The sequence below is a fragment of the Ahaetulla prasina genome, chromosome 5 (genome assembly GCF_028640845.1).
Source record: "Ahaetulla prasina isolate Xishuangbanna chromosome 5, ASM2864084v1, whole genome shotgun sequence".
Taxonomy (NCBI): domain Eukaryota; kingdom Metazoa; phylum Chordata; class Lepidosauria; order Squamata; family Colubridae; genus Ahaetulla; species Ahaetulla prasina.
The window spans coordinates 95,836,977-95,851,764 of record NC_080543.1 but is presented as its reverse complement, the minus strand read 5'-3'; the positions used below and the strand labels follow the sequence as shown (position 1 = coordinate 95,851,764).

The 14,788-nt window shown below is 39.2% G+C and overlaps 1 protein-coding gene across 1 annotated transcript in view; it reads left to right on the top strand.

Moving 5' to 3' along the window:
* The first annotated feature begins 4,397 nt into the window (after nucleotides 1-4,397).
* The window catches only part of MGAT4A (alpha-1,3-mannosyl-glycoprotein 4-beta-N-acetylglucosaminyltransferase A), a 74,431-nt gene continuing 64,040 nt past the window's right edge, over nucleotides 4,398-14,788 (top strand). Inside the window, exons 1-2 of the mRNA XM_058186429.1 lie at nucleotides 4,398-4,888; nucleotides 13,077-13,382. Coding sequence (XP_058042412.1) covers nucleotides 13,289-13,382 — 94 coding nt within the window. The 5' untranslated portion in view covers nucleotides 4,398-4,888; nucleotides 13,077-13,288. The remainder of the gene's footprint in view (nucleotides 4,889-13,076; nucleotides 13,383-14,788) is intronic.

Genomic DNA, 14,788 nt, shown 5'->3' with positions numbered 1-14,788 from the left:
CGCAGCCACCCAAGCTCCGTTTTTGCTGGCAGAGCACTCGGGCCACCAGTGACACGAGTGAAGTCAAGATGGCCATGCCCCCTGCGGCCACACCCACCCATCCCCCAAGGTTAAACACAACCTTGATGCGGCCCTCAATGAAATCGACTTTGACACCCCTGATATATATCATTAGGCCACAGCCATCCAGCCATTTTATTTTTATTTATTCGATTTGTTTGTCCCATGTTTATTAATTTTATAAATAACTCAAACAGACCTAATACTCTTTTCTCCTCCTATTTTCCCCACAATAGTAACTTGGTGGGGTGAGATGGGCTGAAAGAGACTGACTGGTCCAAAGTCACATAGCCGGTTTTTCATTGCTAAGGTGGGACTTGAATGGTTTCCTAGTTTCTAGGCCTCTGTAAGATTGTAAATCTAATTACAGCCCACTTCAAAATAACTCCTACTGAAATCAAGTATACTTGTATCTAAAAAATATATTTTAGGAAAAAAGCCAGAGCTGGTCATACAAACAGTTCTGAATCTTGAGACAGGATGCTTATCAGTAAAGTACAAATAATTGTCCTCTTTCACAATATTTCACAAAGAAGTCTAGAAAAGGAAGTGCAAGACTTATTTCACAGACAAAAGCCAGGAAAAGCTCCAGGCTCAGACAAGATAACTCCTTCTTGCTTAAAAGTATTTGCTGACCAATTGCCCCCCATCTTTACTGGAATCTTCAATAAATCGCTAGAGATGTGCTATGTTCCTTCTTGCTTCAAATGCTCTACTATCATCCCAGTGCCGAAGAGAACTCAAACACCATCAAAGAACTGAATGATTACAGACCAGTTGCTCTAACATCTGTAGTCATGAAAACTTTGAAAGGCTAATGCTGTCTCACCTGAAAACCATCACGGATCAGCTGTTAGACCCCTTGCAATTTGCATACCAAGCAAACAGATCAACAGATGATGCTGTTAATATGGCTCTGCACTACATCCTACAACAACTTGAATCTCCAAAGACCTACGCAAGGGTCCTCTTAGTAGACTTTTGTTCAACATTCAATACCATCATTCCAGACACTCTTCTAACTAAGCTAAATCAGCTAGAGGTCCTGAACACACTTGTAAGTGGATCATAAGCTTTCTAACAAACAGGAAGCAGCAGGTGAAGCTAAGCAGAATCACATCAGATATCTGTACAATTAGCACAGCCACCCGCCCCCCCCCCCAAGGCTGTGTGCTTTCCCCACTTCTCTTTCCTCAATATACCAATGACTGCATCTCTAACGATCCATCTTCAGTTACCTGCTGAAATTTGCAGATGACACAATAGTGATCGATCTCATTCGAGACAATGATGAATCCGGATACAGATGGGAAGTTGAATAACTAGCTTCGTGGTGTGACCGGAACAATCTGGAACTGAACACACTGAAAATGTAGAAATGGTGGTAGACTTTAGGAGAAACCCTTCCGTACTTCCACCCCTTACAATAGTAGACAACACAGTATCAACAGTAGAGACTTCAAATTTCTAGGTTCTACCATATTGCAAGATCTAAAATGGACACCTAACATCAAAAACTTCATCAAAAAAGCACAAAAAAGAATGTTCTTTCTGCACCAACTCAGAAAGCTCAAAGTGCCGAAGGCGCTGCTGATACAGTTCTACAGAGGAATTACTGAGTCTGTTATCTGCTCCTCTATAATTGTCTGGTTTGGTTCTGCAACCCAACAAGACAGACACAAACTTAAGAGGGTAATTATTTCTTTTTTATTTATTTTTGTCACACAGTATATATAAGCATAAGCATGAAATAACTATAGAATATATAAGCATATATATTGTTGTGGCTCCCGCCCCCAAACCTGGCCCCATACCCGAAAGTGCCTTGGAGCTGGGCCTGCTGCCAGAAAGTGACTCGGAGCCGGGCCTGCTGCCAGAAAGTGACTTGGATAGTGAGGGGGAAGGGCCATCAGGACTTACCTCGGAAGCACCGGCCTCCCTGGATCAGCTCCAGGAGCCAGAAGCAGGCCAAGTGAAAGAGATAATGAGGCCTCCTTCCCCTGACTCTTCCCCCCACCCAGGCCACGCCTGCAGACCCAGCGGACAGCAATCAGGCTTGGCTCAATCCCAGGTTTCATAGGCAGGAGAGAAGGGAACAACAGAAGCAGGGGAGGGGCAGGCCTAGGAAGTGCTGAGTCATGGAGCCACACCCCACAGGATATAAAAGGCAGCAAGAGCTGGTGTCTCTCTTTGTATCAGGCAAATCCACGCATTGACTAGAGCTGAAGGTTGTGACTCACCAGCGTCTTAAGTGTTATACCTTGATGAAGGTATCTTTTCTTTTATCTACACTGAGAGCATATGCACCAAGACAAATTCCTTGTGTGTCTAGTCACACTTGGCCAATAAAATCCTATTCTGTTCTAAAGTGCTGCCCATTTCTCCCTTAGTTACCATAAAACAATGTTGACATAAAAGTTGTTCCCATTGCTACTCCCTGTCCTACCTCTGTTGCATTCATTCCAAGCCATTGCCAAGTGGTATCATCTTGACAGGCTTGTCTGCTTCTCTCTTTCTCCTTTGATCTTATCTCTTGCACATCACTGTTAGCAGCAAGAACATGGAACAGAACAGTACAAATGGTGTAAGACTGATTTCAGGACACTCTAGATCAATATATCTGTTCCTCGCAAATAGCCATTGACTGTCTTTCCAAATTAAAATAGTGTAAAAGAAACACAGGAGGATATCAAAACAGAAATAGCTTCAGAGTAGGGAAGGGGAGCGGGCAATGACTCAGCAATCAGGTAATATCTATAGGGTAGGATTTCTGGAACTGACTAGATCCTGGGCCGCTATACACCTGAATTTTAAAGGATTGGCAAATTCCTCATTAATGTCTAGCGACTGCAATAAGGAAAGGTAGAACAACTGCAACTAAAGATAGACAGTTTGGGATCCCTGCCCTAGGGGATGAGTCTAGACAATATCCTGTAACTAAGGGGCAAGATGGAGGCTGTTTGGCCATGATGCTGCTGCTGTATGGTAGAAATAGGGACAGGGAGAATAGAATAGAATAGAATAGAATAGAATAGAATAGAATAGAATAGAATAGAATAGAATAGAATAGAATAGAATTTTTTATTGGCCAAGTGTGATTGGACACACAAGGAATTTATGTTGGTGCATATGCTTTCAGTGTACATACTGTAAGCTGCCCTGAGTCTTCGGAGAAGGGCGGGATATAAATGTAAATGTAAATAATAAAAATAATAAAAGAAAAGATACATTCATCAAGAATCATAAGGTACAATGTGTAATGATAGTCATAGGCTACAAATAAGCAATCAGGAAACAGTATCAGTATAAATAGTAAGGGCACAAGCAACAAAGTTCCAGTCATAAGTGGAAGGAGATGGGTGATAGGAACAATGAGAAGATTAAAGTAGTGCAGATTTAATAAATAGTTTGACAGTGTTGAGGGAATTATTTGTTTAGAAGAGTGATGGCGTTCGGGAAAAAACTGTTCTTGTGTCTAGTTGTTCTGGTGTGCAGTGCTCTATAGCGTCATTTTGAGGGTAGGAGTTGAAACAGTTTATGTCCAGGATATGAGGGATCTGTAAATATTTTCAGAGCCCTCTTTTTGATTCATGCAGTATACAGATCCTCAATGGAAGGTAGGTTGGTAGCAATTGTTTTTTCTGCAGTTCTAATTATCCTCTGAAGTTTAATAGGGAAAGGTTCAGTAGTGTCTTCTGCTCCTAATCTTTCCACTTTTCCTTTGGCTTCTGTACAGACAGAACTTTTTTAAAAAATTAAGAAATGCTTATAAGAATAGCTATGTGTGCCTTTAGGCAATATAGAAGCTATAAATTGGCTAAAGAAAAGTTTTAAACAGTATGTCATCAAGTTGTTTTCGACTTCTAGCAACCACATAGATTTTCTTCACAATGAGCTAATGCTAATCTGATATTCCAGGTCTTCCAATGTTGCACTCATCCCCACCATCACTGAATCCATCCAAGTGGCTGCTGGTCGTCCCCTTTTCTGTCCTTCCACCTGTCCAGTATTAGAGCCTTTTCCAAGGAGCTTAGTTTTTTTTATTGTTGTTGTAAGATAAAATCTTTATTATACGATTTTCTTACATTCTATTTCTATTCATTATTTTAGATTCAAACAGGTTTTTCAAACAACCCGTTTACCAGAACTAATCGCCCGCTACCGGTATTTGGCCCAGAGAACTTGAAAGCAGAAGTGTCGGGTTTTTTCCCGTCTTTCTTGGGTAAGATTACAATTTTTTTCAACACAGAGGTCAAAGTATTGGGTAAGGACGGATGAAAAAGAGAAAGCAACCCGCAGTTCAGATAAGATCAAGGATGTTCAGCCGTCCTTACTAGCAGCTATCCGATTGCTATCGCTGTGATCTGCTGGAAACAGTACCGTCTTAGGCACCTTTACGTGAGAGCAACAGCAAGCGAACGCAGCACTCATCACTCGCACAGCCACTTATTTTCTACAACCCCGCACCTCCACCGAAAGGAAAACAAAGCTCGCGAGACTTGTATATAAGGCCCGAGTAGGGGACTGACACCTTCGCAGACCATCGGTTGCAAAGGACCATTCAAGCAAAGATTGTTAATTGGTGACTTATGCGGCTCGTCTTGGCCAATGGCAGTGCGAGTAAGTGAAGGGAGGCGGGTACTCCCAGCCTAGCCGGGGAGGCTCGTGGTGCCCGAAGTCAACTATTGCCCTGGGAGGGGTTTTTTTATCTTCTGCACGGCATCCAGAAGGCAACCTCACTCGGGTGACGGCGGCGTTAACGGCGAGCTGGGGTTCCGTCGCAACTGCGTGCAAGAGCGGTGCAGGAGCGGCGATTCTGCAGTCCAAGGTGAGCGTCGTGAAGGAGAGGACGGAGTAGCGTCCCGATGTAGCTGTTTCTACTCCGGGCTCTGATCTGGGGTGGGGGGGGAGGAAGAGACGCATTCACCTGAGGGAGGGAGGGGGGGAAGAGATGCTGTCTACCGAGGCCTTGGAATGATTTTGGCGGAGGTCGGAGAGAAGCTTGCCGGGCATCTGCCCCGAATGACAGCCTCGAGTGATGGTTGCAATCGGGGCGGGTGGCAGATAGGAGGGACCGAGAGAAAGAGGGGCGGGGGTGGGGGCTACAGGCCGGGTGGTACTCCCGGCCGCCGCAGCGTCTTCGGGCACGCCGTGAGAACGTCCGCGGGTCGGTTTTGGGAGTAAATGGACCGCTCACTGCGGCAGCTCGGATTTTTTTTTTTATTATTATTATTTCTTTCACGCGTTCGGATAGATACAGGTAGGAAAGAGAAGAAGACGGGAAGAAAGTGGTGGGAGGACGGTCGGAGGTTATAAGTGGGAGCTGCGTGCCTGTGCTGGCCGGTGAGGGCGCGCGGGAAACTTGCGTGTCGTGGGACTGTTGTCCTCCCCATAGCTGTGCCTCGGAGAAAAGGCGGACGGGCGCCGAGCCTGCCGCGTTTCCGACGCTGTGACATTTGGGACTTCACCCTCCACCCCCCAAAGGTGGGTGGTTGTGGGGAGATATTTTTGTGGCATCGCATGGGTGGAGGGTGTGTAGGCTGGGAAACGGCAGTCGGTCTGTGGGCTGTCACTCCCTTCCCCTTTACACACAAGCAGAGGATGTTGCTGTGGAACTGTATAAAATTTGTGGAAAGTGTGGAAAATCGAAATGGATTTACACGCAAAAAAGCGGCTATATTAAGTTCTTGGGTACGGAAAGACGTGAAGAAATAGGTGTGGTTAAGAGAGTCACTTTCTGTAAGTTGTAAGAGAGAAAAACTTCAAATCAGTGTAAAGAGAGTAAAGCCATTTAATGGAAAAATATTTGAGTATTATGTGCCCAGGATTTATTTTGGATTATTTTTGCTCTGCATTTTCATCTAAAACAAAGTAGCTAAAAGGATTTATTTAAAACAAGACTTAAGCTATTCATTGCTTTTCTTGATTACACTGTCTGAAAATGTTAGTTGTCCATCTCACTGTGCTAAAGCTCTCTATTTCTTGCATTTAATTATATATCCTGGATAATTAGCTCAGTTACCCTGTAAATTTTGTAAGTCCCCAATCCTAATAGACCACACTGGCAATTTTTTATAGGTATGTCTGTATAATTTTTCTAGTGCTTATGTTGTATTCATTTTATTTAATTTAACTTATTAAATTAACCACAACTTTATTCTACTATTATTACTTTAATAATAGTAACAGAAAGAGGTAGATAGTGGCATAAACAATTTGAATAGCAATATGGTCTCTTTGTCAAAGGCCAGTATTCCTAGGCATGTAGTGATGTCACAAAAATTTCAAAACTAGGTCATTTGTGTGATATTGTGAAGTGCGCAATGTCACTTGCTCCTCTATTCCCCTTTAGATACCATATCTTTTTATTTATATACACAGAGTGACACTTTTACATACAGTGCATTCAGAAAGTATTCAGACCCCCTTCACTTTTGTCAATTTTGTTGTGCTGCAGCCCGATTCTACAGATGTTGAAATTCATTTTTTCTCATTAATCTACACTCACTACCCCCATAATGACAAAGTGAAAACTGAATTTTAGAAATGTCTGTAAATTTATTAAAAAGAAAACAACTGAAATATCACATTGGCATAAGTATTCAGGCCCTTCATTCAGTACCTTGTTGAAGCACCTTTGGCAGCAATTACAGCTTCAAATCTTTTGGGGTATGACGCAACAAGCTTTGCACACCTGGATTGGGGGAATTTTCTGCCATTCTTCTTTGTAAATCCAATCAAGCTCAGTCAGGTTGGATGGCGACCATCGGTGGACAACCATTTTCAGGTCCCTCCAGAGATGTTCAACAGGATTCAAGTCAGGGCTCTGGCTGGGCCATTTTAGGACATTCACAGAGTTATACCTAAGCCACCCATGTGTTGTCTTGGCTGTGTGCTTAGGATTGTTGTCGTGTTGGAAAGTGAACTTTCGGCTCAGTCTGAGGTTCTGAGCGCTGTGGAATAAGTTTTCACTGAGGGTAACCCTGTACTTTGCTCCATTCAGTTTTCCCTCAATCCTGATCAGTCTCCCAGTCCCTGCTGTTGAAACCCCCCGCCCCCCAGCATGATGCTGCCACCACCATGCTTCACTATTGGGAGGATATTGGGCAGGTTATAAAGTGTCTGGTTTCCTCCAGACATAATGTTTAGAATTGAGGCAAAACTGTTCAATCTTGGTTTCATCAAACCAGAGAATCTTGTTCCTCACAGTCTGAGAGTCCTTTGGGTGCTTTTTTTTGCAAACTCCAAGTGGGCTTTTGTGTATTTTGCACTGAGGAGAGGTTTCTGTCTAGCTACTGTGCCATAAAGCCCAGATCAGTGGAGAGCTGCAGTGATGGTTATCCTTCTGGATCTCTGTCCCATCTCCACATAGGATCTCTGGAGCTCAGCCAGAGTGAGCATTGGGTTCTTGGTCACCTCTCTTACTAAGGCCCTTCTCCCACAGTTGCTCATTTTGACTGGGTGACCAGCTCTTGGAAGAGTCCTGGTTGTGTCAAACTTCTTCCATTTGAGAATTATGGAGGCCACTGTGCTCTTAGAAACCTTCAGTGCAGTAGAAATTTTATTGTAACCTTCCCCAGATCTGTGCTTTGCAATAATTATGTCTTTGAGCTCTGCAGGCAGTTCCTTTAACCTCATGGATTTTGCTCTGCTACAGTATGCATTTTCAGCTGTGAGACCTTCTATAGAAAGGTGCGTACCTTTCCAAATCATGTCCAATCAGTTTAATTTACGACATGTCAATTCCAATCAAGATGTTGAAACATTCAACAACGATCAAGAGAACTGGGAGGCACCTGAGCTAAATTTCATGTGTTGTTGCAAAGCGTCTGAATACTTATGCCAGTGTAATATTTCAGTTTTTTCTTTTTAATAAATTTACAGACATTTCTAAAATTCTGTTTTCACTTTGTTATTATGGGTTACTGAATGTAGATTAATGAAAAAAATGATTTTCAACAACTATAGAATGGTAGAACAGGCGGCAGCATAACAAAATTGACAAAAGTGAATGGGGTCTGAATGCACTATATATAAAATAGTTACTGATGTCTATATTGTATTAACGTTCTTTTTTTAAAAAAAAGATTTTTATTTTATAAACAAACAAACATTTAATAGATCAGTCATTTCTTCTGTGTGACATCTCGGTGTTTTCTTCATGGCTCCATCTTTTTGTTGTTTTTTCTTTCTTCGTTTCAATTTAATCTACTACCATTTTTTCACAAGTACAGTTTTCTAATTATATCATTTTCTTACATAATTGTCAATTATCTATATCATTTTTCTAACCAATGGTAAAATTGATCCCATATCTTAAAATATTCTGAATCCTCTCTTTGATCATCAAGGTTTTGTATTAACTTTCTTGTAGGAGTATGCAGTTTATTAAAGTATAAATTTATTCTGACATTATATATAACAGACACACACATACCTATGAATAAAGATATGAGCAGTATCAGGTTTTTTAAAGACACTTTAAAGACTGGCTATATATTGATATGTAAAAAGAGGAAAGCCACCAGAATTGGGGCTGTTTGCATTTGAGAATCCAACACATTCCTTCCTGGTAGCTCTAGTGGAGATGTAACCACAAAACGCTCAGTCAGAATGGCTTGTCTTGCAGTAAGGATATTAAACGCAAGTCTCTGTTACATTGTTCTCGTGCTACACTTTCCATTCCACTCAAATGCTACTTTAGACGGCAGTTCTAAACTTTATTTGGACCCTATTGAATTCAGTAGTCTTACTAAATTATCCTGAATAATTGGATCTTGTTTACATAAAAACTCTTGTGCATTATATGTATTTGGAATACTTTTAGTCTTTATAATAGGATAAGATAACCTTTATTGTCATTTTTTTTCTATGAACACACTGGCACACATTAAAAAAATGAAATTCTGATGCCGACTCTGAAAAAAAAATCTGGTATATTATTTTCAGGGTGGTGATGGTGGAGAGGGTTTGTAGGAAGAGGGAGAAAAGCTTAAATACATGAAAGACAAACTTCAGCACTACTGACCTTCTAAGAAGACAGCGATAGTGGTAAAAAAAAAATCAGGATTCTGGTAGCACTTTTTTTGACTAAGTTTTGTTAAAAGGCATACATTATTGAACAGATGGAGTTGCAGTTCTTGAAAGCATATGTCTTTCGATAAAATTTGGTAATCAGAAAAATTGCTATCAGACTCCTTTGAATTTTTTCCAATACTATTAACACCATTGAGTTAAAATATTATGCATCTCTTGCTATGTGGCTAGATATGTATTTATGGAAAAATATATTCCTTGCCCTGTAAATATTACAGTCAGAATTTTAAAAAAGATATATTAAAACTAGTGTTTGCTTAATAACTCCCTGCATGTTTGCTGTATATACCCATTTAATTATATTTAAGGGACAAATAAAATAACTAGAGAAGTTTAAAAACAAAGCAAAAATACAATTACTATAAATCGCCTAATTGAACTGTAAGAGTAAAATCTAGTTGGAGGAAAAAAAACAGTTCATCCTTTATTTTGCCAACCATAAGTGTAATAGTTATGCCCCAACCAGGACTAGATTTGCAGCCTCTATTGGTCATAGACATTTATTTAATGGTTTAATAATCTTGATAGTTTATTTTCCCTGGAGCTGGTTTGTATTTTATTCAATTTTATTGTCAGTTTTTGACATACTCAAGCTCACATTCTTTGCAGATTATTTATTATGTTCTATTTAAGGATTTTGAAGTACAAAAAAAATGGACAGAGCAACTTAAGTATGAATCATTCTGGCATAAATGATGTTACCAGCATTAGAGCTACATTAACTTCCTCCCGCACTCATTTTGTTTCCTTCTTTGCTTATTAAAAAAGACAGCTTTTCAAACCTGTAAATGAAATTAGAACTGAAATAGGTTGCAGGCACAGCCTAGAGAATGTTGAAGGAATTGATGGTAGGGGGAGGCAGTTTAGAAAAATGGCTGCTCAAGTGCTGAAAATGACTTGGACCATGGTCTTCTCCATCTGCAACTACAAAGAGGAACTGCTCCATGGAAGAACTGGGATTTCCAGAAGAAGACCATCTTGATTTGCTGGTGGGATGGGTGATGGCTCTCAAAATTCTGCAAGGTCCTTGGTGCTCTCTGAGCTTGGTTGTTTTCTTGCAGGTGTTTCATTACCCAAATAGGTAACATCATCAATGCTGCACTGCAAGGAGGCAAGGAGAGCAGAAAGGACCCCTTTTTTCAACCCTGAGCTACAAATATTTTGCTTTATTGGTTTCCAAATTCTAGCTCCTAGTGAGAGTTAAGCTATCAATTCCATTTTTGCCATTTAAATGATTTTTAAACCTTCTGTATTAATGCAGAAATAGTTTTACGAGGCAACAAAAATACAGTTCTGGGAAAACCACTATAAAATCAAACGTTTTCTGGGAGAAGCTCCCAGTAGTGAAAAGCTCCTAGTAGAACCTAATTGTGCTAAGCCTTATTAGGGTTATACTTTTCATTAATGTCATAGTATTTACTGATGCACCTTCATGGTGGAGAGGTGTAACACTGCAAAGGATCATCCCTAGTTTGTGAGAAATAGCATGTTTTCAAAACTGGTGATGTTATTTTTTACTGTAGTGTCATAAATAGTGATGTTATTAATATATGCTCCTTGGAACCATCTGGCATTTCTTTTTTGTTACTGTTACTGACAAATTCTGTTTTTGTTTGGCAAAAATGATGTTTTACTATACCTCTGTACAGTCACATAGCAGAATCAACTAGACCACATCTTTTGATAATTACAATAATAAACACCTTCTTCAAATAAAGTAATGCCAGTATGGATGAATCGCAGTTGGCTTAGAATTGCTGAGGAGATTCATAACAGAAAACAGATATTTGAATAAGCTAACTGCTCATTACATAGACACAGATTTTATTCCTGGAATATATCAATATATCTGGAGTTTTTGTATATCTTTTTCTTCAAGCTTTTAAAATTAGGCTGCAAGTTAATCTTAGACCTTTCCTAATCTTTTTTGCATTTGGCTAGGTCCTTATGTTTATTTTTATTTTTTGTAGGCTACACTCGGTAGGGAACTGGCCTAGACGATTTGCAGATTGGATCCTGATTAATTATGGATGATATGGGAGCAAATGCAGTGTGAATTAAATATTATTCTATTAACTTCAATAGGAGCTAACTTTAATTATTTTTGCATTGAGTCAGTCTAATATTATTTTCTGAAAATCTTCTTTTCTTTAAGAACGTTTCCAAATATTCCCTGGCCCTTTTCTATATTAGCACAAAAAGGAAATACGTTATGGATATCTTCCTGTAACATTACTGATTTCCTTTCATGTGTGTGAGCTTGCGTGTATACCAATGGGCAGACGCCACTGTGATTTTTCCAAAACTGGCCTACCTGTAAAACTCTGTGTCCTCCCTTTGTACTCTTGCTATTTGGAAGACTTTAAAAAGACTTAAGAAGATAGCAAGGGCAGTTTCTACTCGCACAACCAATTTCTCATCCACGGAAATAAAATGAAAGCTAAGGGTTTCTGTCCTTTCCCTCTCAGTCCTCTATAAGCACAACATAAACCATTTGTAACCAGAGCAGCCTGGCTGAATGCTGGGAAATGATAATTCATGGCCCTTCTCAGTCTAAAAGAAATGAGTGGGTAGGAGAAATTTGGCTGGCTGCAGGATATGGCAATTTGACTTCATGAAAAGTAGAAATGAAACAGTGAAAAAGTTAACGGAAAGCTTGAACTGATTGGATCTCATCTATAGAAGGATTGTCCTCTAGGAGAGAATAGAAGCCACCTGAGTTTTTCAAGGGTTCTTCAAATGAAACATTTCCTTGGGATGGGGGTAAGGAATGTCCCCCCACAAAGTGCAAAATAGTGTAACATAGGAGTATTAAGCAATAGGTTGGGAACTGTGTCATGAGGAAGGCATGTATATTTGTGTTTACTGAAGCCCTTCATTACCACATTAATGCACTTGGACAGAAAATATGTTAGTTACTTTACCTGTACTGGACTCTCATGTTCATTTTATTTTTCATGACTGTTTCCCCATAGCCCTATTTAAAATTGAAATTAATAACTTATTAGGAGGTCTCAATATTGTGTTTACATAACAAATTTTGCTCTGAATAGCTGGCAAAATGCTAAAGCATCATAGTCATACTTAAATGAACATTTAAACAACAATTTAGACTGCAGAAGTGTGAATGTTTACAAAATAATGAAATTCACAATTTAGATACTATCCCTTTCTGAGTAAAATGCAAGTGTTCAAAGTGGTTTATTTACTTTGCCATATTAAAATCTAAAACTTACCATTAAGAAATAATTCAGACCCTTAGGAAAAGGGGGAAAAATGCAGTCTTCAGGATAAGAGAAAATATTATGTTTGAGGATATCCAAGTGATGTTAAGATTAGATCATGGGGCATAAGTTCTGGGGCGATTCCCCCCAAACGTATTTCTGCAGCTGTTCTGTTGATGATCTGGCTATTCATTGCATATTCAAAAAAACCAAACCAACCTTTAAAAAACCCTTGTCAGTAAGCTGGTCCAATCAGATGTTGCCTCAAGTGATCATGGAGACTTGCCTCCTAAAATGCAGCTGTGCATCATGCAGTTAACAAAAAAACCCTCTTTTGTTATGCTAGTAGCAAGCTGGCCCAATCAGATGCTGCCTCTGAACATAAAGCCAATGTAAGTACTAGTGTGGTAAAAGGGACTGAGACTCAGTGCCCTCCAGTCTCCATGATCACTTGAGGCAACATCTGAGGCATTGTGTGAGGAGAATAGTGAGGATTATAACTTTAATGGATACTACTGGCATTTACTACTGCCAACATATACTGATATGAGCAATTGAGTAAATTTTTGGCAGGACCAAGAATCCAAATAGGTGATTATTCAGAGTTTGGTCTCTTAAAAGTAATATACTGCATTTGATTTACTATTGATATCTCACGTATGGCCTCACTCTGAAATTACTGTTGTTTGTTCACAGAACATAACAGATTGAACAGATTAAAGAACTCCATTCTACAACAACAAAATCTTCAGTAATACAATGTCGTTGCCAGCTTTACAATGATTAGGAGTGACTGGGCAACTATCTACTACTGGCTAAGCAACATTCATTGGAATATCTGGTCTTTAAGCCACAACATTTGAATGTGGAACCTTGGTCAAATCTAAACAGTGTGATGTTGAAATGAGATGAGGCTCCGAAATGGAACTGTGGCCACTGCATTGATTTTCATCACATCTTTCCTCAGTTTATCATGGTATACAGCATGGCAGAATGGAAAAGGTAAGTCATATCTTTTATGAAAAGAGAAGGAAAAAAGGGAAACCAATATAAATACATTTGAAAAGTTCTTCTCAGATGTTTAGACTAAAAGAAGCACCACAATCACATTTTTTCAGAGAACAGGGTTACTTAAAGTTCAACGCTCAGCAGAAAATACAGTACAGGTACAGTGCTTGCTTGCATCTAACAAAAATAAAATCTAAAATTTAAATTTAGAAGGATCCTTGCAGATCCATAGCTTAGAGTTTTCTTCAGACATATGGCAATAGCAATAGTGCTTGGACTTATATACCATTCCACAGTGCTTTACAGCACTCGCTGAGCAGTTTACAATGTCATCATCGTGCCCCAATCTGGGTCCTCATTTTATTGACCTCAGAAGGATAGAAGGCTGAGTCAACCATGACTCAGTCAGGATTGAACTCCTGGTTGTGGGCAGAGTTAGCCTGCAATACTGCATTCTAACCATTGTTCCACATGGCTCCTATCAATGTTTGGCAAAAAAAAGGGCAAAAGACTACAAAAAATTGTAAGAAAGTATTACTATATGAATTATGCTCAAGAAGTTCTGATAAGTATTAATGGAAATATATCAATTTCTGTTTTAGCTCTTATTCTACACCAGGGATGTCAAACTCACGTTGTCACGTGACATATCGTGACTTCCCCCCCTTCACTAAACTGGGGGTGGGCATGGCCAACGTGTGTTGCATCTGGCTCACAGTCTGCGAGTTTGACACTTCTGTTCTACACCATAGCGTTGCACAATTTTTTTAAAAATTCACATAGGATTGTAATACTGAATTCCAGCCTGAACTACAATGAGTGTTCAAAGAATGTAGGAGAATATTGTTATGATCTATTTTCTTCTTTCTTTAATATGAGTTAATAGCTACAAAGATGATAGACAGTATTCTTTTTTTAAAAAATTGGTTGGTTTTTTTAATTATCAATATTGACCAATTCATAAAGAAAAGTTTAATATTTTTATGACAATTATACATGCTGTTGACTGAATCAATTATTCCAGAATCTTATTTATAGAAGAGTTTATAAGAATGACCATTACAATAATCTAACATGTTCAAAGTAGTGTTGTAAATGCGGCTCTAATGCATTGTATTATTAACTTGCCATGCAAATCTTCAGAGATAAATAAGATTTGTGTAATTCATCTATGGGAATTTTGCATTTTGGGATATCAGTACAACATTTGCAAATAAATATAAAACATCACAAGAAATTATGGCAACAATGTCTTTGAGGAACTTCTTTAGTACAAATAAGGAATCTATGCAATTCATTTTTGGTTGATGGCTTAAGTGGTAATAAAAATAGGAACAGAAAAAATTGTGTGGGTTTTGTTAGAAAACAGTAGTGCAATTACTTGTTGTCTTTTTCACTGT